The 22,582-nt window shown below is 41.4% G+C and overlaps 2 protein-coding genes and 1 non-coding gene across 12 annotated transcripts in view; 2 read left to right on the top strand and 1 right to left on the bottom strand.

Annotated features, from left to right (window-relative positions):
- The window catches only part of afdna (afadin, adherens junction formation factor a), a 75,870-nt gene extending 62,754 nt beyond the window's left edge, over positions 1 to 13,116 (top strand). For 4 of the 9 annotated variants that reach the window (XM_026341274.1, XM_026341277.1, XM_026341276.1 and 1 more), the window contains 2 exons: positions 2,351 to 2,485; positions 5,969 to 8,421. In XM_026341274.1, the coding sequence (XP_026197059.1) occupies positions 2,351 to 2,485; positions 5,969 to 6,520 (687 nt within the window). In that variant the 3' untranslated portion in view covers positions 6,521 to 8,421. Of the gene's footprint in view, positions 1 to 2,350; positions 2,486 to 5,968; positions 8,422 to 10,695; positions 10,781 to 11,341 lie in introns of those variants that run through there. The other 5 variants (XM_026341278.1, XM_026341283.1, XM_026341280.1 and 2 more) reach the window with 3 other exon arrangements.
- A 634-nt stretch (positions 13,117 to 13,750) lies between these two features.
- trnal-cag lies at positions 13,751 to 13,833 on the top strand. The gene has a single exon. It is a non-coding gene; the product is annotated as a tRNA-Leu (tRNA).
- Positions 13,834 to 13,920: 87 nt separating this feature from the next.
- Positions 13,921 to 21,211, bottom strand: tdrd15 (tudor domain containing 15). 2 transcript variants are annotated; one of them, XM_026340837.1, is made up of 4 exons: positions 21,146 to 21,211; positions 15,359 to 21,007; positions 14,866 to 15,035; positions 13,921 to 14,739 (listed from the first exon to the last, which is right to left on the bottom strand). In XM_026340837.1, exons 1-4 carry the CDS (start codon positions 21,175 to 21,177, stop codon positions 14,726 to 14,728), a joined length of 5,865 nt encoding a protein of 1,954 aa, XP_026196622.1. In that variant the 5' UTR covers positions 21,178 to 21,211; the 3' UTR covers positions 13,921 to 14,725. The 2 variants fall into 2 exon arrangements, with proteins under 2 accessions (XP_026196622.1, XP_026196620.1); XM_026340835.1 differs by having other exon boundaries at positions 15,359 to 21,010.
- Between the last annotated feature and the right edge of the window lie 1,371 nt (positions 21,212 to 22,582).

The following is a 22,582-nucleotide window of genomic DNA, read 5'->3' on the forward strand; positions in this document are numbered from 1 at the left end:
TGACACATGAAGATAGAACTAAAGATTTTTTCCACTCACTTTTTTTGTATTAAATCGCCGTTCTGAGGTGGAAACTGAGAATAGTGAGGTAAAAGATGTGGTGGGGGGGGGGGGGCAGTGGGTGGATTTGAGCTCATGAACAGTCACTAATCAGCGCTGTGGAGAAAAAACAACTTACAAACAGCAGTGTTTTCACTTTACTGTTTACCTCCTCCCTCCCTTCTCTTATTTCTGTTTTACCCCTCAGTCTCTTCTTCCTTTTCCCTCCCCTCCTTTCTGCTAATTTATTTTATCTCCCCCTCACCTTCCTTCTCAAGTATTTTCCTCCTCCTTCCTTCCCTGCTCCCTGTCTCCCCTCCTCCTCTCACTCTCTATTCTCTTCTTCTTCCTCTTCAGCAGCAGACTGCTGTCCCAGCTATCTCTGTTCTAGACTTGGTATGTTCTTCCTGTTAATGACGAGTATCCCCCCTCCCCACACACAGCCCTTACATCACTTTCTGTTTTCTTGTCTGGGCTGCCCACCTGCCCGTGTTTCCTATCTGTCTCTCCCCACCCATCTGGACAACTGTCGTCGCTTCATTCAGGGTGGTGGTTTGGGTTGGAGGCAGGGCTGGGCCATGATAAGCTACAGAGCAGCCGGTCATGGAGAAGCCTTCCTGGGATGCTTGATGTTTTTTTTTGGCTGGGGAAGCTTGTCCATCTCTTTGTCCACTCAAAACAGCTGCTGGGGGGGGGACGAGGTGAAGCTGCTGCTTAGTGCCGTTAAAATACAGCTGTTTCCAAAATTATAAAAGTGACAGAAAACCAAATCTGCTGATGCTTATAGAGTCGCAGAGCTGACGCTGGTTTTATTCTGGTCAGCAGTGATGTTTTGAGTGAATACCGAGGTGAAGCCTGCATGGCTGAATGCATCACGGGGGGCATCCAGGTCGACATCCATGCATGCATGACAGTCCTGTGAGCCCCCAGCGCTGCTTGTGCAGGGTGACATCATGATGTTATGCTGTCAGTGAGTCCATCCATCCATTTGTGCGTGACCAGCTGAGCCTCCTTATGTTCTCTTATTAAAGGGTCTGTGAAACTAAATTACAAGAAAATTGTTTTCTCTCTTGCTCCCTTATTTTATTTTCTCAGGTCTTAGGGATCACATGCAAATAAAAAATTATATTCTAACAGTTCACCCCTGAGTACTCACAAATGTTTAAATTAGACTTTCACATTCTTTAAATACACACACACACACACACTTTGCACTGCCTTTCTGAATGAGTGTGTTAAGCATTAATCAGTGATTATTAATGATAAGAAGATAAATAAAGAAAAACTAAGAAATTTTTTTTTATTAGTGTATTTAAAAAACCAAAGTGAATAAATCATAGTACTAAGAACAACTTATAGTAATAAAAAATTAAAACAAAAAACATATGTAAATATAAAATAACTTGATGTCATGAAATAATATATAAAATATAAAAAATCTAGATACAATAAAGTAAAAATAATTTTAAAAAGTTAAAATACAAATAAAAATAAATAAAATATTAAATGAAATAAAAAATAAATACATAAAAATAATTAATAAAAATGAATAACATCACACATTAAATAAACTAAAACATTAAAAAGAAAAATGAACACTACACTGGATATTTTTCACCCCAAATGCCCACTGGACGCAGAAAACATCAATATATTTTTTGTCATTTGGTTGAACTGACCCTTTAACTTGCTAAACTGTTTGTTTTGTGTCACCATATTTCACTGGGTTTGTGCTGGGATGTTATCAGAATAGTTTTGCTGCAGCCATTCAGCTTGCAGTTACTTCAGGTACGCTTGATTTATCCATCTTCCTTTGCTCAGTGACACCTTTTAATGTTTTCTACGCTTATGATGAAGCCAAATCAAGTACACCTTAAGTAGCTAAGAGAAGGGCTGTTCTTGTTTCTGCCTTGTTCTGGTTGCCTTAGTTTGTTGCATGTTGTTGCTGCATGTTCAGCAGTGTGTGTGAGTGTGTGTGTGTGTGTGTGGGGGGGTCTGTGTGTGCGCCTTGCTTGTGCTGTGTTTGCAGTGCACACTGCTCCTCCCCTCTGGAGCAGTCCTGTGAGACAAATCAAACTAGCTCACCATACACACAACATGTTAGCGTACATTAGCATCCTAGCAGTTACACAGAACAAAGACTTGATGTGGAGATGTTCTCAGGGTTTGTGTGAACGACGTATGGTTAATGAGGCACTAATTGTTCCATTGTCTGCATGTGTGCCTGTCTTGTCATGCCTTTTTTTGGCATGTCGTTGTTTGTGTGTGTGTGTGTGTGTGTGTGTGTGTGTGTGTGGTTGTGTGAGATCAGTTGCAGGATGAGGAGCGACGGCGTAAGCAGCAGCTTGAGGAGATTCGTAAACGGGAGGCAGAGGAGCGAGCGAAGCAGGAGGAGGAGCGGAGGTGGAGAGAGGAGGAGAGAGCCAAACGAGAGGCCGAGGAGAAGGTCGGTTTGTCTGTCTTTGTTTCTGTCAGACTTAAAACTACAGCAGCTTTAATTAGGTTTAATGAAACAGTGAATGTAGATTTATAGCTGTATTTGTTTAAACCAACCGTATGAGAACAAGACGGATGAAATCAGTCAGGGTTAGACCTGAAAGTGTGATCAGGAACCGAAACGTTATATGAAGTGTCTTTATCCAGTTTTAAAGAACAATAAAAACACGGTGGACAAAGTAAAAACAGATCAAGTACTGGTTCCAGATACATGATGATGTTCTGCATTGATCTGTTTTTGCCATTGCCACCTGGATGAACACCCTGTGAAGCAGAAACTTTCAGCATAATTATTTACCTGCAATAGTTTTACTACTAGTTTGAAGTGGAAATAACCAGGACACTGAGTTTTAGAAAGACCTTTTTATAAATTAAAGTGAGACCAAACTGAAATGTTTATGGTAAAATGTATTAAAATGTACTCTTAGGCAGATTCAATTAATTGAAAAGCAGATATCAAAAGCAGGCTTTGATTTGGCTACAGGTATTGAAGCGCAGTGGATTTTACACTACAACATAGTAAACCCAGTAATATTGCACAAACTTATCAGTGTAGCTCTCTGCTATACAGTGGCTTTAGACAGTATTCTTGTTGCTATTCATAATCTTATTTAATTAAAATAGATTAAAATGACTTTTTTTTTGCAAATTAGCAAAACAAAATCATGTACGTAGTTCTTTACAAAATAGCGCGTACACCAGGAGTGCCCAGTGCAAAACATATAAATACCACTGTTTTATTCTGTCCTATAAAAGTAGAAATGTTTAGATTTGACTCAACTTAAAACTGATATTTTAAATGACCAGTGGTCTGATCTCGTCTCCACCGACTCATCTGTTTTACTGTATGTGTAAAATCAGACATACTGTGTTTTCATCATTGCGTTGTGTCCACTGAACTCACCACGATGCATTCATTTGGTGTGTTTGTCCTGCAGGATCAGACCACTGGTTGTTTAAAAATCAGTCACTAAACTTGAAACTGAGCACAAACAGACAAATAATTTATATTATATATGATGCCGACATATTTTATGACTGTATTTAAGAAGACAATGTTTTAAGGATGTTATAACTGTATAATTTTTATTGTTAAATGTCCAATTGCATGTTCTCATCCTGTGCACCCCCCCCCCCCCCACCCTACTGTTTGTGATGTGTATAAGCCGTGTTATGTTATGTGCTCCCACCCACCTTGAGCATGGGACTCCCATCATGTCGTTGTTGGTCGTTGTTGTCGGTGTGTGTCAGGAAGTTGAGTTATTTCAGTTCTGGGGAAGCAGTTATGATTTATGAGGTTTTTCAGTTCAGTTTTTGTATTTATTTTTTATTTTTTGTTACCATTTCCATCCAGCATCGCTTCAGAAACTATGTTTAGGGAATGTCGCCCACCCTCCCACTTTTCCCGAGAACCACATGCTTTATATTCACGTCATGCACACGCACACAGACAGAAATCTACACCCACCCACTCATCTCATACCCACTCTCAGCCATCCATACTGCACATATTCAAAACCCAACCACCCACTCATTCAAGCCCACACACCCACTAATCCTCCCAGTTTCTTCAGATTCCAACTGGGCCGATTCCGACATCAAACAGCTAGGATACATCATCAGCTCTAGAGCTTTACTGGGCTGTGCGTCCTGAGTTGATCAGGATGAGGACATATGATATCGTGACCATACTGAGCCCGCAACAGACCTTCAAAACGGACCCAGAACCTCACATAAGAAGCGTCGACATTCATCTCAAGTGACCCGGCGCAGCTGGTCGAGCTCCAAACCCCGATATCTAAACACATTCCTCCAGTAGATGTAGATTTGTGTGTGTAACATCACAGATCGTCCCCCGAAGTGTAGATGCTGGAGCTCAGCCACTGGAGACAGGGTGGGCTGCAGTCAAAATCGTACCCACAAACCATAAAGTTTAAACTGAGCAAACACAGAAAACCGAGACATATGGACACATGGTTTGCGTGCGCCCAGTGTTGAGGGAAGGAGACGTGGTAGGCGACAGGGTGGTCTAGCAACCAGAACGTGGTCGTCTTCTAGTTGGTGGAGAGTCAGCGAGTAGATTTTTGATTTGGTCGTTTGACAGCACTCTAATATATTTTAATACTCTTAGCCCGGATTATCTGTGGTGTCGTTCTTGGTGTTTACACAACGTCAGGCTCCAGTTAGGACTGGTTTGGTGGAAGTGGTAAAACGGTTAGATCCAGTGAAATTCAGGGATGTCATTCATACAATTGAGCTTGGTAATGGTGGAGAAAGATCTTAGATCATTTAAGTGAAAGTATCAATACAGCAAACCTAAAATTCTCTACATAGGCTAAAATGGAAGCTAAAGTATGGATATATTTTCAGAAATATGTACTGCAACAAAAACTTTAATTCCAGTGCACAAATACTGTTGTATATTTGGTCTATTTTTTTAATCTGTGCAGTTTTACCACACAGAACAATAGTTGTTGAACTTAAACCATGTGTTAAGATTTAATGGAAGGAGCACAAACAGCTTTTTATTTGTTAGTAGTCAAAGCCAAATAGTTTGAAAACCACTGGTTTAGTCTTAAATAATTCAGTTTATAAACTTAGAAATTGTTAAAAACAGAAATGTAATGGACTGGAGATAAAATGTAGCATGAAATGAATGTGCTACAGAAATGTTTAATCATCTGTGGTTAGGGTTTTTCCTGCTTTAACGAACCAGAGCAAACAAATCACGTCAGAAGAAAATAAATAAAGTGACTCGATGCCTTTTAATAACAGTGCTGAAAGAGAATTATTCTGTACTTTAAATTTTATTTTGCTGTTGATCAAAGGATAAAGATGTTTTGATAATTAGTTATTAAAATAATTTAATTAATTTTAATAAAGAGTCAACTCCTCATTCAGAATCATAATTATTAGTTGCTGCGTAAATGTAAATTCCCAGTATTGTAAAAAAAGTCTGTGTTTTCTGTTAAATGTATATAATCTGGTTTATGTTTGACTTCAACCCTGAAAGAAAACTATATAAATATTTAGATATTTAAAATAAAATCTCAATCTTTAGGTTTTGTTTGTGAACTGTGAGAAAAATCCAAACCTCAGTATTTTTAATCCAGGACATTAATGATGCAGATGTTTTAAATTTGATTTGTTAGATATTTAGATATATCACTATCATGAGGTGCTTCTGTTCTGTCAGATTGAACTTTGGACTCTGAACTGGATCAGATACTGTTTTTAAGGCAGCCCGGTTGGAGCAGGTCTAGTCAGGCCCAGGGGAGTCTCATCAGACTAGGAAGGTGTCCCGAGGTTTTAGGTTTGGTAGAAACCGTGTGCCCTAGCTGTAGTTTGTAGCTGATTGTCCAGATAGTGTCCGTTTCTGAGTTGTTAGCCAATGAGAGTGGAGCGTACTAACAGGTTGTCCCCCCCCCACCAGAGGAGACAGGAGGAGGAGTACTACACTCGCCTGGAGGCCGAGCGGCGCCGGCAGCACGACGAGGCCGAGAGAAAGCTGCTGACGCCTGACGACCCGGCCGGTCTGTATCGGCCCCCGCTGCCCAGGGACTACCAACCCCCCACCCCCTACAACCCTACTAACACCCCCCCGCCCCCACCACAGAGAAACACCTCCTACCTCAAAACCCAGGTCGCCTCACCCGACACGCTCTACACCGCCAAGTTTGTCTCCTACGCGGGCGATGACGAAGACGAGGAGGAAGGCAAGGATGCCCCCAAAGCAGGGAGTGGCGGCGGCGGCCAGTCGGGTCAGGTGAAGCTGTCGGCGACCCGGAAGTCGTACGGCGACCTCCCGGCCTCCGCCTCGCCTGACCACAGCAGGCGCCAGCCGCCGCCCACTGCACGCAAGCCCCGTCCTCTTTCTGACGGCATCTTCCTGTCTGGCTCGTTCCAGCCGCCACTCAACAACTCCAACAGTACAGGCCCCCCCCCTTCCTGCCAAACCCAGCTCCGTGCCCCCAGGAGGCTTTAAAGGTAGAACCGGAGAGAGGAGAGAGGAGTCAGGCTCGCAGCAGCGCCCTCCACAGCTCCCATTCCTCCCTCTCATTCACTCATCTCTTCATTCACCACCCACTCCTTCGTGGTTTAGTGCTCTTTCTTCCGTGTTTCTTTCCACCTTGTTGTTTTTCAGTAGAGAGGTTTCTGCTGTCTCGTTCCCACCGTCTCTACTTTTTCCTCCTTTTTACATGTTTGTCCAGATTTTTATTTTTAATTTTTTTGTCAATCAGTCCCGTTCATTCATCACTTCACATTCGTTATTCTACGTGTGGAAATTTCCCTCCCTCTCCTCGAGTAAATCAGACTGTATTTGTTTTGTATTTTTTCTTGTTGATTTGTTTGGTCACCTCCTGTCCCCCAGTAATTTTTTCCCCTCCTCATCTTCCTCCAATCACCCCCCTCCCCTCCCGTACCCCCCCTCTTCGATCAGCACTAGCGAACAGAAAAAGCAATCGATAATCACGCCTCCACTTTTTGCTGCAGATTGAGACCCATCAGAGCCAATCATAGTACTGTTGGTGTTGTCGCTCGCCGCCTCCTTTGTGTCTGGTTGGTTGCTGCTTGGGATCGGGGGGGGGGCGAGGCCAGCCGTCAGTCTGCCTGCCCGCCTGCCCCCTTCCTGCCCCGTGGCTCTGCTTAGCGGTGTTGGCTTTAAAGGGAAGGAGACATTTGGCTTCACACGCCCATCAATCGCTTGATTAAAAACACTCAGCTCCCATTTCATAAACATCAACATGCACAAATACACACGGCAGCAGTGCGTTGACTGAAGGTTCCTCTTTGTCTGTGTCTGTTGAAAACGCTTTTTATCCTTTAAATCTACCTGTCAGCAGCCTCGAATACTCTGTCTGCTCAGACCACAGTGACTTCTAATGGCATTTATTTGTTATAGCATCTTTTATTCAAGTTTTTAAAGGTCGTGCTCACTTTATAGTTCCTTCTAACTAAACACAAAAGCTGTCAAGAAAGTAGTTTGACAAACATAAATCAAATATTTTTCATGTTAAGATGTGTATCTTCACTCTCAGGGAGAAGGCTTCGTTGTTGGAGAGCGATATCTAACACTAGAGAGGTCAAGCTGCAGTCAGTTGGCAGCTGTGTAGAAGTTTAGACAGATCCCTTCATAAAGGAGCAGTCCGCAGTTTTCAAACAAGAGTCGGGTTCTTGTCATTCCTCTTGATCATACTGGAATTAAATGATTCATTTTAGATGCTTAATTTTTAATGTATAAAAGTGATTGAGGCTCCAAATTCAGTCTGTTTCAGCAGCGTGAGATAATTAAATACTAAAATCATTTAAGTGCAAAATTCCTCTCTGGGATGTAATTTTACACAAAACCGTAACTGTGGTTTATTTACCACGTCAAATAGAAGATAAGGTTTGTCTCAAGATGATTAACAGATGAAGAAATCAGTAAAAACATTAAAAAACTACCACGACTTTTCTTTTAAAATTATTATTTTCTGTGAAATTAGGTGAATACGACTTGAAAAAGTCTAAATCTAATGTGAGTATAGAGCTTCAGTGTCACACGGTCATGAGTTTGATCCGACTCATTGGGTCATAATGACATTTACATCGATGCAGTTTGAACATCCACAGACAAACGGAGCTTTGAATGCAGCACAGTCTGAATGCAAACGCTACCCGAGGTCCAGGAACCAGCTGCTGAACCTTCACCATCAACCTCCTCCACCTCCCGCTGCTTATAAAACATTAAAACAAACCAGGACCTCATGAAAAAGAGGAACCACGTTGTACTAACGTCCCAACTACCTGCCCCTCCCCACCCCACCTACCCCACCTCCTTCAGAATTAAATCTGCATGTTTCACACACACACACACACACACACACACACACACACACACACACACACATACACACACACATTATAAACCCAAAACAATGCACTCTGGCTGTCAGCAGCTCACCCCAGTAACCGGCTTGATGTCTATTGCTTTTTACTGCCTGTGCAGAGCTTCCACCACGCTGCATCCTGCTGTCTTTTATTTTTATTTACGTCTTTGCTCACTTTTTCGCTTCCTTCCCCACTTTGCTCGTCTCCGTTGTTCTGTCTGTTAATTCGCTTTCCCCCGAGTGCCTAATTTAACTCCCTGTCTGCTGTTTCTAGTCTGAAACATTTCCGCCTGTCAGTCTGTGTCTCTGCTGTTGCCGTGATGCTGTTTAACACTGCGGCTTTACTAAACCTTACAACTCCCACAGGGCGTTGCGGCAGGTTCAGGTGACCAAAGGGTGCCTGAGTCTCTGGCTTCCCTGACATTATGGATCTTGAAATGTGTTCAATGAGTATGATTTGATCAGCTGGCAGCTCCACAAGCACCTGAAGTCGGACTTTAATCGAAATGTGACCTCTTCTCGACACAGATGTGTTTTGTTATTGTAAAACCACAGGTTTGATTTAGAAGGTGCACAAACTGGAGGAAGCTACAAAGGAACAACAGTCATTTACATCCAGAGATGGGTGGATCTGTATTGATAGACAAACTAAAGCCTCTGAGATAACTGAGCCAGAGTAAAAGAAAACTTTAGCAATCGGAGAATCTGGAGAGTTTTTTGTGAATCTGAAGAATTTTCAGTCGCATTGCCAGAAGTATCATTTTCCATTTTTCTTGGCTCCACAGAGGAATGTAAGTGGCCTCGGATGAGGGTTGTTTCTCTGTGGTTACTTTGTTCTCTGCCAGTTTGTGTTCGTGGTTTTAGAGCTGAAGTGGGACGACGCTTCAGATCTCGTTCTATAAAACCCTGAGAGAAAAGCCACGGAGCTGCCAGCTGGATGAATCCATCTGGGTTCACACCCTGTCGCTGTGTCTTCATCTGAACTCCACCAACACCCGCTTTCATTTAATCTGAAACACAGCAGCAACATGCATTTGGACCACAGTTGTGTTTCTGTTAAAGACAACCAAGTAGAGTTAAGACATAGGATGTTGAATCTCTACGACTTGTGTTGTTTTTAATCATTAGAAAAATAAGAGAAGTGTTTCCACTCAGTCTGCAGGGTTTTATTCTCTGATTGGTTGTTCAGCTTATCGAAGTTACCATTTACCTCTTATCAGACATATTCCTTAGAAGTAGAATTAGAAGTAGCTATAATGTGAGAATGAAGAGTACAGACTACCGCCCCCTGCTGGTATGGAGGGTGACAATTTCTAGTCGCCTCACATTCGGCTTGACACCTAAGATATAATGTGCAGAAACACATTTGAATAAATCTTGACTGTGGATTCAGGGGTTTGTATTCCTATTTTACTGATTAACATGTTTTCGGCCAGCATAAAGGAACTCCTATATCTTTTGTTGCTGTGATATTTATTCAGAGATAAAAACCTGCAGACTCTTGGGTCCAGTTTTTAAAAACCACTTTGACAAATCTGGTCTCATGTGACAAGTTTAGGTTCAGACGGTGTCTCGTATTAAACCTGGATGTTGCTGTCGTTTGGAAAGACACAGGGACAAATGAGCCAACTGATTAACAACTTATTTGGGGTCAAAGGTCGGGATCACCCTCTGCATGTTGGTACCACTGACTGATTGAGCCCAGTTTAAACTCAGTGTGTTTTTCTTTACCGACGATACACCTCTATACTTTAAACTCGGTCTTAACGCCACAGGTCATCAGCAGTGACGATCCGACATGTTTGATGATGAACTCGGCCTCGGACCCACCCACACTTCCACAGACCATCTTGCTGCTTCTGAATGGCCATTTACCAGCTTTTATATCGCTCTCTCTCTCTTTTCTGGGCTCGTCGCTCTAGTTTAATGACTCTGATTGTTTCTGCCTAACGCTCCTTCGGAACTCGTTCCCTTTTCTTCCTTCTGCTGGTCTGTGGGAAATGAAGTGACTTAAGAAGCTGCTGTGTGCTGGCGACATGGTCTCTGTACAAAAGTCGATACCGTTTGAGAGACTATTGTGTAACTTTTCTTTTAGTCTTTAAAGTGCAGTAACAGTGGATTCTGTAGAAGTAGCTCTTCTGATTTAGTCACAGGACCAGAGGCCTCGTCCGCCGTCTCCCAGCAGCTTCAGTCTCCGATGTTCTCATATGTTACAAACTGTGTCTGACCGATGCTGACTGTGTTTTGCTGCTCTGTCTGTCTGCCGTGTGACTCCCTGAACCCCGGACAGGATTTAATTCGTACACTGGAAACTCAGCAGGAGTTGTAGGATCAGGAGAACTCTACAAGGACCCACGAGACAAATGGACAAAGAAGTAAGTTGGTAATAAGTTGATCCAATCAGCATCTAGAAGAGAAATCCCAGTAGTCTCCTTTAGCATATGTCTCTTTGACATAGTTTGCTATTCTTCCGATACTTCTAATCTTTAAAAACGACTTTTTATCCTAAAATTAAAATAATTTTGAATCAAATTCCACCACAGTATAAAAGCAGCACTTACTAGATACACAGGTAATCACATACATGATGCAGCAGCAACTACATCTTTAAACTGCTGAGCTGACTGAACATCATTACCTTCATTAACATGGATTTATAGCAGGACTAAGCGGGTTTACCTGATAAACAGCCATTCAACTGTACATGTGCTCACTGCAATGTGTCCTATTATGAGTTACTAATAATTGTAATTTGTTAAGAGCTGAGTTCTAGTTTAAAGCTAAAAATGCTAACTTTTATTATAAATCATGTACCCAAAACAAAAACTGTCGTATTGAAACATGCAGATGCTCGTTCACTGCGAATGATCCCAGACTGGACCAGGTCCGCAGACGCTGCCGGTTCAGGTCTGATGCTGTGTGTCTGTGTTTTGCAGTCAGGAGCAGGAGAACTCGATCCCCGGCGCTCCAGAGAGTCTGACCTTCAAGGAGCGCCAGCGTCTCTTCTCTCAGGGGAAGGAGGTTTCCAACAAGGTCAAAGCTTCACGCAAACTCATGGAGCTGGAGAACGAACTCAACACCAAGCAGTAGACCCGAGCCTTCTCACCTCCCAGCGCCACCTTAACGTCAGCGCCGCCACGGCGACGTTAAGGTGTCCCAGGGAAGAAAATGGGTCAAGAGAGCTGGCGCTCGCTTTCCCTGCCACTGACTGTCCTCCTGTTTGTGTGTTTTTGTTTTTCTTTCCCCCTCTTTTATTTTTTTATTTTAATCCTCAGATAACTGGACCATTCACCTTTTGGACGTAGGAGAGACATTTAAAAATCTGTTCCCCTCATTAAAGTCTGTCAAAGATATATAATGATAAAGCACTGTAAAAACGTTTAATTATATCTAGTGAGAATTTGAGAATCACACAATGAAGGGGGGTATATTTTTGTTTGTAAAATGGTTCTTGGGGGGCCGAGGGATGGAGAGAGGTTTATTTTCATGTTATGTTTTTTTTAATAGCTCGCTGAAACGTGAACATGGATTTTAAGGTGTTATTTTATGCTACTTCTCTGCATCATGTTCTTTTCACATCTTCTTGCTCTGAGTTGAGCTCCAGACCAGTTTTTATTTTTATTTTTTGTTTATTTTTAAATTAAATTCTCAGTGAGTGGAAACACTGTTATTTCATTCCATAGCAAGAAAACATTTTTTTTTGTTTTGTTTTAGATTAACTCTGAAAGATTCTCCGGAGGGGGATCGAACAGTCCAGAAAAGGATCTTCAAGTGCACAACGTTACTGTAAATATTCAGGTCCACAACTGTCTCACTTATTTACTACTGTAGAAACATGTCAGGCTTCGAAAAACTGCAGAACTAATGTGACTTAACGGGACTTTTTTTGTTTGTTTGTTTAAGGTTTCACCCCAACCTGAGGAAACTTTAATTTTACTCTCTTTTAAATCAAATAGTCAGTTTTCACAGTTATTAAAACCTAAATTCAAACCAGAATAAGGAACTCCATTCACTCGATGTGATTGATGGTTTTCATGATTTAAAAAACTAAACACTACTCTTTAAGTCCTGTTCTTTACAAATATTTATTTCAAACCTTGTGGAAAAAAAAAACATACTTGCACAAAAAACATGTGTTTTAATATTAAATATGTATCAAACAAACTGTTTTGAGAAGTGGATACTATTTGGGACCTCTCGTACTGTGGTAATCTGTTTTTCTGCGTTCAAAAGAAGAGAAGTTTAGTTTTTTTGCACCAGGTGTAGTTTAAAGGACTGGAGTTAAGGTGACAAACGTGTGATTGTACAAATATATATACACACACAATTTACTTAATCTCATTCTCCACCACTGCTGCTCTGCTGATGTAGAAAAGGAACGCACTTCAATCCCTCAGTGTGTCTCCCAGTTAAGAAAAAACCAACAAAAAAAACGAAATAGTGATATTTCAGCTGTATTTTGAGTGACTCCGACTCGTGTGTGGATTCATTTTATTTCTCTCTCCAGGAGCCTCCACTAAAAACAGATTCTACAAGATGAGATAAGACGCTGTTCTAATTACTGACCTGTAAAAACACTACAGCCGTGTCTCCTCTCTCCAATGCCCCGCAGCTACCCTCCTTTTTAGGTTTCCAAATGAACTGAATCATTTAAATGGTTTCATGTTTAGCCTTTTGTAAATCATTAATAAATACAGATTTTTCAACAGTGCAGGCTGCACGTGTGCTCTTTTGTTGGTGGCGTATTCATGATTTCAATACAAGAGTCAAGTATTAAATTTAGTAAACACAACTTTAATCACCGGTGCCACTTTGTATAAAGGTATAATTATAATCTTTTTAAAAACACACAGATGGCATTTGTACTTATTTTATTCATAGTGCTCATGGATTTAAAAACTTCAAACGCTTCTACTGAAGTATTTTAACATTTTACTGTGACTGAAAATAGAGCTACAATAGTTAATTCATCATTTTTTCTGTTTTAGCTTCTTCAATGTTGCTTTTTAATGTCATCGAACTGAAACTGTTAGTTACCAGTAAGTTTAAATGCTGTTTAAGAAAATTAAAAAAGATGAATTAATAACATTAAAGCTAAATTAAACTTAATTCTAAGGTTCATTTGTTTGTTATTAATTATTCTTGATGTTAAAGTGCGCTTGCGCTACGTATCGTTACGTAACGTCCTCCTCGAAGCGTAGAACGTCACGTAGCGATCATTACGTCAGCGGTCCTGGCGTCTTACTCAGAATAAGGTTAAAAATAGAATCAAATAAAATAAACACGTCATAACTAGAAACACGACAACGAACCCCCGAGGACCGTGGAGGACGCTGCCGGCAGGTGTCAGGATGGCCGAGCGGTCTAAGGCGCTGCGTTCAGGTCGCAGTCTCCTCTGGAGGCGTGGGTTCGAATCCCACTTCTGACAACAACATTTTATTAAAGTCTTTCACTTTTTAAGTCATTTCTTCTTTTTATTCTGACACTTGATGAACAATAACTTCAATCCTTCATTGACAAACAAACACGTTTACATCTTTGTTGGGCCGTATTCGTTTTAGCGTCCAGACCCACGCAGTAAACACACTGTGGTCTGATCAGCTGTTCTACCTGTGGTGTAAGAGGGTTCTGCTCTGAACTGTTCTTCACTTCATGTGTTCATGTTCAAACTCGGTCCCAGACATTAGTTTAAGTCATTCTCTGGCTCAATGGCGCCATCTGACGGTGTAACATCAGCTGTGACTTATGTTGCTTCAGTCAATCCTACAATCTTTATAATAATTAATAATAATAATAATAGGAATAAATGTAGATAAACACATCTGTACCACCACTAGCTGAGACAACGTGACAATAAGGATTTGATTCTGCTCTGAAAACACAACGCAATAATTAAAGAAAACAAAACTGTCAGCCTTTTGTTTTTTTTTTATATATTTACAAATGTGAAACTTTAAGCAAATTATCTGCCGGCTACTAATATATAAGTATTTCACCCTGTCTGTGATTAACAGCAGTTCTCATCATCCAACGTAATACTCTTCAACACAAATCACAGTTTGAAATGTCTAAACTTAAATGTCCATCAAATACCTAACAGCATAATCCTACAGGAGGAAAACATCTAATTAACCAAACCTAACAAACGAAACACCACTTTCAGCTCAGGTAAATACACTTACAGAACATTTGAGGGCTAATTAAAGTTAGTTTGGGTCATTTCCGGTTGAGACTTAACACCCGAAACGACCACAGTAATGTGACGCCAACTGAAACGCTGCATCCAAGACTCACTGCTCATTTAAGAGCCCAGACCGTCTTCACATCAGGAGACCTGCCACAGAAATAAGTCAAAAGACATCACTGGACAAGGTATTTCCTTCAGGCACAGTAATTTCATGCACATTTGTCGATACCTACTGATTCGATAGATGCTTATTTAAAGATAAACTCTTCTTACAAGAACTAGATCCAGACATAGAACTCAGCAGCAGCTTCCCTTCAGCTTCCTCGGTCACCTCAGGTGCAAGATCCGACTTCCAACCAGAGTCTTCATCTTCCTGGTCAAACTCTTCCTCACCCCTCTCAGGGTCTTGAGAACAGGGTTTCTGGGGGCTCTCCTCCTTGAACCTGTTTCCAGAAATAAGGTAAGATTTTATGCATTTAGCCTCAAAATGTACATACAACACATTTCCATGTCTGAAATGCACTTTTGACCTCTGACCTTTTCCCCTTATCTACACACTAGAAGTAGGTTACATTCTGCTCATAATACAGAAAAAAACAAAGATGCACAAGAACTATATATAAGAACTACTTGCTCAGTTTAGCAGGATTCATTTTTTCCACTGAACTTTGTTAATTGTGATTTTAACCTCTTTTCCCATAAAAATATTTTTTCATTTCCTAAACAGGAAATCACGTAGGTGAAAATGTAACAGATAAGAGCGTACCGTAGTTCCAGCATTACATCTGCATAACTGGCATGTCCAGCATCCACCAGATCCTTGGCGACATGGCCTCCATCTGCCAGAACGTCCACCTTCCAACGCGAGTCTGACTCAAACTCTCTGAAGAATATCTGAAGGTTTTTCTGGCACAAACGCTGCTGGAAGAAAATCACTGCCTCATCAGTCCACTGTCCGTCCACTCCCACCGGCTTCACCCCTCTCAGGGTGCAGGGGTACGTCACTTTTGGGAGGTTGATTAGCGCCTCTGGAAGCCTCTTTAACTTGGAGTGGTCTTTGTACGGCAGATACTCGCAATGGCCGTAATCCACCAGGTTTAGGACCAGAGAGGCATCAGCGCCTACGACTTCAGCCCGGCACCACTTCTCCTGAGTGTCTGACTCCAACAGACAGCAGGAGCCAGGGGTGAGATGAGCTTCAGGAAGAGGAGGCATCAACACAGGAAGGTCGTCCAGCATCACTGACACTTTGTTCATGATTAGAAGCAAATCCTCAAGAACAACACAAAACTCAAAGGGAGTCGTCACAGCAGCAGCAAAGCCAAAATAAGATTTGTCTATGTCAACAGGAGCACAGACAAGTTGCTGAGGAGGACTTGTATCTTCTTCTGCAGCTTCACTTTGAGTTTCAGCTGAGTGTTGGATTATCTCTTGATTCTGCTGTAGCGAGTCTGAGATCTGATGAACAAGGAACCGTCCATTCATGACTATTTCAACCATCCAAAGGTTTTTAGTTTCTGAGTAACGCACAAACACCAGTTTGACTTCTTTGCCTATCATTAGTTTGAGGGTTTCATCCCATAACCTCTGAGCATCCTCTCCCTCGCTGAATGTCACCTTGCACAACACTGCAAGGTTGGGAATTTCCTTCGTGCTGCAACACTGTCTTCGCACAGAGCTGCTTGAGGTTTCTATTGTTATCCCATGATCCACAAGGAAGACGTGACATTTGTCCCGGCCCACCTTCTGAATGACGGCCCTGTGCCACTTGTTGTCCACCTCAGCTAAGCACCTGAGGCCTTGTTTGACATCCTGTTTACCCACCGTCTCGCACCTGTATAAGTTGTCAGCTATGCGGCTTTGCAAAGCAGCTAAGAAATCACTGGTCTTAGTAAGTCTGATGTAAAACCTGCCGTTCGTCTCGACTGACAGAACTGTAGCATTCTCCGAGTCTTTAGCATGAATAAGCGCAGCTAGAAATGTGTCAGTAAGGTCTCTTCTCACTCTGACTGAAGTTTTCTTCTGATTCTTTAAATGAATCTTGTTCCTCATGGATGTTCTTTTACGGTACCTACAGGTTTTTGCTTTCATTGTAGTCGACAGTGTTACAGTGTGTTGTGGTTCCAGCTTTATGTTTTCACCTTCAGCAGCAGGCATCATTCTTCCACATTTAGCTGCCTCGTTCTCACACACTTCTATTCTCTGGTCGCAGGACTTCACTTTCTTTTCTATTTCAGTGGAACTTGGAAGACACTCCTCTTTATTTTCATTTACAGGGCTACTTTCAACTGATTCTTCAAGTGCTGCTGGAAGAACAACTTCATCCTGAATCTCAACCTTGACTTCCCAATGATTTCCATTTTGATGGACAAATTCAACCATGAGAGGCTTCTCCATTACAGCATCAGTGAAAGCAGCATCATTTTCATAGGCGCTCTCCAACAAGGAGCATGATATGCTGAGTCTTGGCTGAGAGAGATAATCCTTTGGTATGGAGTAGATCTTCTTCTTCCCCACAGCTGCACAGTTTCCATAGTCAATGAACTCAACTCTTAAACTGGATCTATCGTGGTAGTCCTTCATGGCAGAACGATACAGAGCACCGTCCTCCTCATACTCAGCCAGAACAAGGTCACCCATTCTTAAAAGTGTGGGAGTCTTCAAGCTATCTATGACGACATCTGAGTTGAGGTCTTCTCCCATTTTCAAGATGGAGGGTTCATCCTCTGAAAGCTGAAGGAAAAAGCTTTTGATTGAGTCAATGTGGGAGGTGAAACACTTGGCTCTGAAACCTGCTTTCAACTTCCTGTCAGGCAAACAGGTGAGCTGAGGGGTCCCCGGTTCTTTGGGGTGTTGAGTTTCTCTTTGTTCTTTTACATCACAGCTTTTCTGTAGTGTTGCAGAGACACAGCTCTTTGTTCTATTCCTGTTTTGTTGTGTTACTCGTACATTTCTGTTTCCATGAACATTTGTATTTCTCTCGTTTTCTCTCATCCTTGGGGGTGTTCCCCTAACATACAGGGGATTTGAAGGCCGCCCTTTAGGCTGGCTCTTGCACTTGACTGAAGTGTTTCTATGTTTTGCTTCTGTGCCGCTTGTGCTACAACTCATACCTGTGTTTGGCTTTGGTGAAAGACTGAGGATGAAGTCATTCACCTTCTCATTGATGTTAACATCTCCATCAAACAACTGAACATCAAATGAACCATCTTTGTTCTTTCCAACTATGACGACTCTCACTTGCTTGTTGAGGACTGCTCCATCAAGACATTCCTTGGCATCCGCATAGAGCTCTTCTTTAGAAACTGAAGCGAGGCTGCATCTCACAGCCTGCATGGGTGTATACAATAAATCTACTGAGTCTCTGGGAATGAACATGACATGGGTTTTCTCAGATATGTTTGTGTTTCCATAATCCACAAAAAACACACTTAGATGTAGAGGTGACTGAACAGGGTGGGCCAAGCCCCTGTACCATCTGCCATCAAAATATTTTGCCAGGCACAGTTTCCTCACAACAGCTCTCGTACTGGCTTGCATAATTTTTTCACTTTCCTCTGAGATTTTCTTCTCGAGCTCTTCAATGATTTCAGTGTTTCTGTCGAGGTGGCAGTAGACCTCCCATTGGCTGCTGACATGAGTGACGTAGACGATTTCTTCTTTTCCAGGACTTAGATCATATGAAGAGTAGACAAAAGACTCAGGAAACACTGTTGACAGCGTTGTTGGGGCTGTTGCTTTTCTTGCCAAACCATGTTCCACAAGCATATCTGTTATTCTCTGCTGGGTTTGGGTGTCGTAGAGGTCCACAACATTGCACAGTCCTTTGTTTTTCACACTCAACTGTGAAATAACTTTACATTTCAGACCACAGGTGCTTTTGACGACAAAATCCTTCAGTATGTTACATGCTTTCAAACTCCACTCCCGACAGGTCTTGGAAAGACTGCACCTGAAAGCTTGTGCTTCCAAATCAACATATTCAGGCATGATTGCCTGAAGACTCTGCTTTCTGATTTGAATGGTGAAGCCATAGTCTACTAAGACCACTCTGGCATGATCCTTCTGTTGTTCTATAATGAAGGCCCTATACCATTTCCCATCTACAGGTGACTTGGTGATGCAGCACAAATCTCCTGATTTGAGTGGGACTGTGTGAGTTGAGTAATACTGTTGAACTTTATTCATCAGTTCCTCCAAAGCTGGACCCTTATCTAGTGGCTGGCACCAGAAATCTGATGGAGAACTGATATATGAGCAGCGCACTGCAAACTCACAGCCAGGTCTGATGCTTAAAGCTTTTAAGCTAGACGCTTGAGCCTTCTCAGTTTCATTTTTGCACACATTCTCTTCTTCCAATTGCTCTGCATTCCCACTGATGTCTGATGTCACACAAATGCTTGTTCTTTCTGACATATGTGTGTTACTTTGCACCACAGACCCAATGGGACTGTTCCAGTATTCTGCTTGTTTGGAAGAGATGAGGAGTTCACTGATACTCTGACTGTTCTCACTTTCCATCTCATAGAGATCAACAACAAATGTTTTTTTTCTTTTTTGGACGACACGGACTAGGAAGGCTTTATTAGACACAGCTTGCCTAAAAAAGTCTGCGGCGGTGCTGGTCCAGTCCTCATCTGAAGGAAAAACATTAACAAGGGAACAACAAAAGGCAAACGCTGATTTGCTGGCAAATTCCTCTGGTATCTTCTTAATCACCATGTGTGGCACTTTCTCAATGTTTCCAAAATCGATAAAAAGAACTTCAGCTCCGTGAGTAAGAATGTCGGTTATAACACCCCTGTAGAAATGCATGTCTTCCTCGTAGACTGCACAACACAGTGTCCCGAGCTCAGGATTCAACAGTACATCTTCATCCGGCTTCACTTGACTAAAGTGATCTGCTATCTTTGTCATCATTTCTTCAAATTCATCATTGCGTTTTTGTGTCCTGATCCAGAAATGGTTGGGATTCTGGACATACTCAACGTACCCGACAAAGACAGAGCCTGCCTGCACCTCTTCTACTTCCAATGTTTTATTCAGTTCTTTGCCCATGATTGTCTCATAGCATGAATAGCCACCTTGAGGTGACACTTCTGTCTCAATAATGGACCCAAGCTTCATTCTGGGATGTTCCTCAATTGGTTCAGTTTCTTTTATAGGATTATCTTCAGCACCAAATACTGTGACGGAGTACAGATGTTGTGCTTCATCAAAACTACTGATCTCCACAACTAACACTCCTCCAAGCAATCCTGACTTTAAGAAACTCAACTGCTGAGTTCTGACAGCCTCATCCTGACCACTCAGGCAGGAAAGGGAGCATGGGAATGCCATGATGGGTGCTGAATAGAAATCTGGTGGCAACCTGTGGACATTGTCAACACTGACAGATTCAAAGTACCCATAGTCAATGAACAAAACTCTAACTTGAGAGTTGACTGGGAGAAACTGTACAAAGCCTCTGTACCATTTCCCATCTTTGCCTTGAACCGAGCACAGTAAACCCAGGTTTTCTGTTTCTTTCTGACTGTGTTCTTTGGTTCTGTACTCACAAACTGCGCCAAGCTTCCTTGACATCTCCAAAAGATCTGTTTCTGCACTGGCCATCTGACAGTAAAACAGCCCAGAATTGACAGCAGCAGTTACTCGCACCTTAACATGCATCCCACAAGTCAATCTAGGCCCAGAAAATGACAGAATGTCTTCATATCCCCGCAAACCAGAAGGCTGGAAACAAAACCATTGACTCCTTGGCTTATCAATGAGTAAGTCAGGAGCTGGTTCTATGTTTTGTTTAAGTGGTACCTCTGTGAGCATCTCAACCAGGAAGAGGAAGGTATCTGTGTCCACATACCTCCCAAACCCATGTCTAACAAAATCATTGTTAATGTCGGGGGCTTCCAGTAAGAGGATTTTGTGGGGAAGGAGGGCTTGAATGTAACCTGTGAAATTCTTGCCAATCAGGCTTGAGAAGTAGTTCTCCACGACAGAATGAGAAGAATCTGGAAACACCAGCATGTTTGCAAGAAAGCCACAAACTATTTTTGGAGGCAGGATGAACAGGTCATTTGAACAGGAAGATATGTGGTCGATGCCAACACTCAAGACATTACCATGATCTATCAGAAAAACATCAAACAAGTCCTCCTTTCTGTTCTGGACTCTTCCTCTGTACCAGCGGGCTGAACTCAAATCTTCTACAAGGCAAAACTCTCCGATATCCACTGCAGATTTGGTCTTTTGTATGTTCTGTATTTCTCCCTGCAAGATATTATAGTCCAGTTCACATATAGTAAGGTACTGGCCCTGGAAGTGGATCAGTGTTGCCTCTGGGTTCCAGTCCAAGTGGGTTAATTTGAGGTCCACTGGCCAAAGGGCACAAGCTGCTGATGGACCTGAATTCTGAGACCTGCTAAATCAAAGAGCCTTATATTATTAACCTTCAAAAAGTATTAAGAGTATGGCTATACTAGTCACTATATAAAATGGCTAAATGGCTATTATGAAACAGTAAAAAAACATGTCATTATCATATTGTTTCACTTACTTTTGATGTGCAGAGTCCAGCACTGACTGCATGGTGGCAGCATCAGTAACTATCCTATCCCAAAATGAACCTGAGAAAAGGATGGTCAAGTTAGCATAACGTACCAAACACACACACTCAAGCCTTAAACCTTTACAACATAAACTAATGTTATTTGAAGTGACAGAGTTTCTGCTCCCATCTGTCGCAAATTAGTGACTGTCTAGTCAAAATCAAACATTTTCAGTACATAACAAGCCTCAAGTCTCACGGGAAAACAAACATTAGCTCAGACTAAATGGGCTGTATTTACTGCAGGGGTGTAACATTATCAAATAAATATGAATATCTTAGTGTTACGGATGCATTTTATAATTTGTGCATCCCTCATGGGTGGTTTGCAAACACGACTACATCCTCTGCATCATCGGCTATATTTTAACTTATTTAATTACTAGTCACTGACATCCCTATACCTGACATAATAAAATCACAGACAGAATCAGACACAATTACACATCACTAAATAGAGTCAAAGTTAAACAATTTGACCGGTGTATTAATAATAAATACATTTACCGGTGCAACTGAAGCTGCATTAAAACATGATCAGAGACAGGCTAGGACAATATAAAGATTAATATTGGTTTATTCAGGTCAAAACACAATTTACCTCGGACCAAAGGTAAAAGTTCAGTGGAAACACACACCCACAGTTCCTGCAAATAAAAGACATGAAAAGACTAGAAAATGTGTTTCTTATACAAATTTGTGGTTTTGAACAGTGATTAAATAAAAAATTAGACCAAAAAAACAACCATTTTTAATCATTTTGATCAGAGTTGAGATACAGAAATCACAAAACTTCCAATAACTAAGTTTTATGTCAATAACTAATCTGTAATCCATCAATGTAGCAGCTAAATAATTATAAAATCAAGGAAATCAGCATTTTAAAACTTATATATTTACTGCAACAAACTTACTAATAACTTTAAACATCTGTGTTTTTGACTTAATCATTTGCACAAATGTGTTTTGGGTTTTTAGAAGGTGAACATGTGTCAGTTTTACTCTTTAATGTAATTTAATGCAGCATCATACTTATACATGGTCAAGTCTCCACTAGGTTAATTATTTCTCATAAAAATGTAAATGTTTAACAAAAGTAAACTGATGTTTTTTTATCTAAATTTAACTAAACACAGAACGAACCGAAGCTAACTACCGCTAACGTTTTCACTTTTAGCTATCAAGCTAACGTTGGCTAGGCTAGGTTGAACTCTTTAACTTCGCTAAAGTAATTAAATGTAGAAATTTGGCAAATTATCGTTGCTTTTAATCCACGGATAACAATAAAATCCACGGAAGAATTAATGGTGATCAGCAGACGTTTCTATCGTGGTGTTATTTGAAAGTAGAAAGTAGCAACAAGCTAAGCTACCGTTAGCTTATCTA

This window comes from Anabas testudineus, chromosome 24 (assembly GCF_900324465.2).
Source record: "Anabas testudineus chromosome 24, fAnaTes1.2, whole genome shotgun sequence".
In the NCBI taxonomy this organism is placed as follows: Eukaryota; Metazoa; Chordata; class Actinopteri; order Anabantiformes; family Anabantidae; genus Anabas; species Anabas testudineus.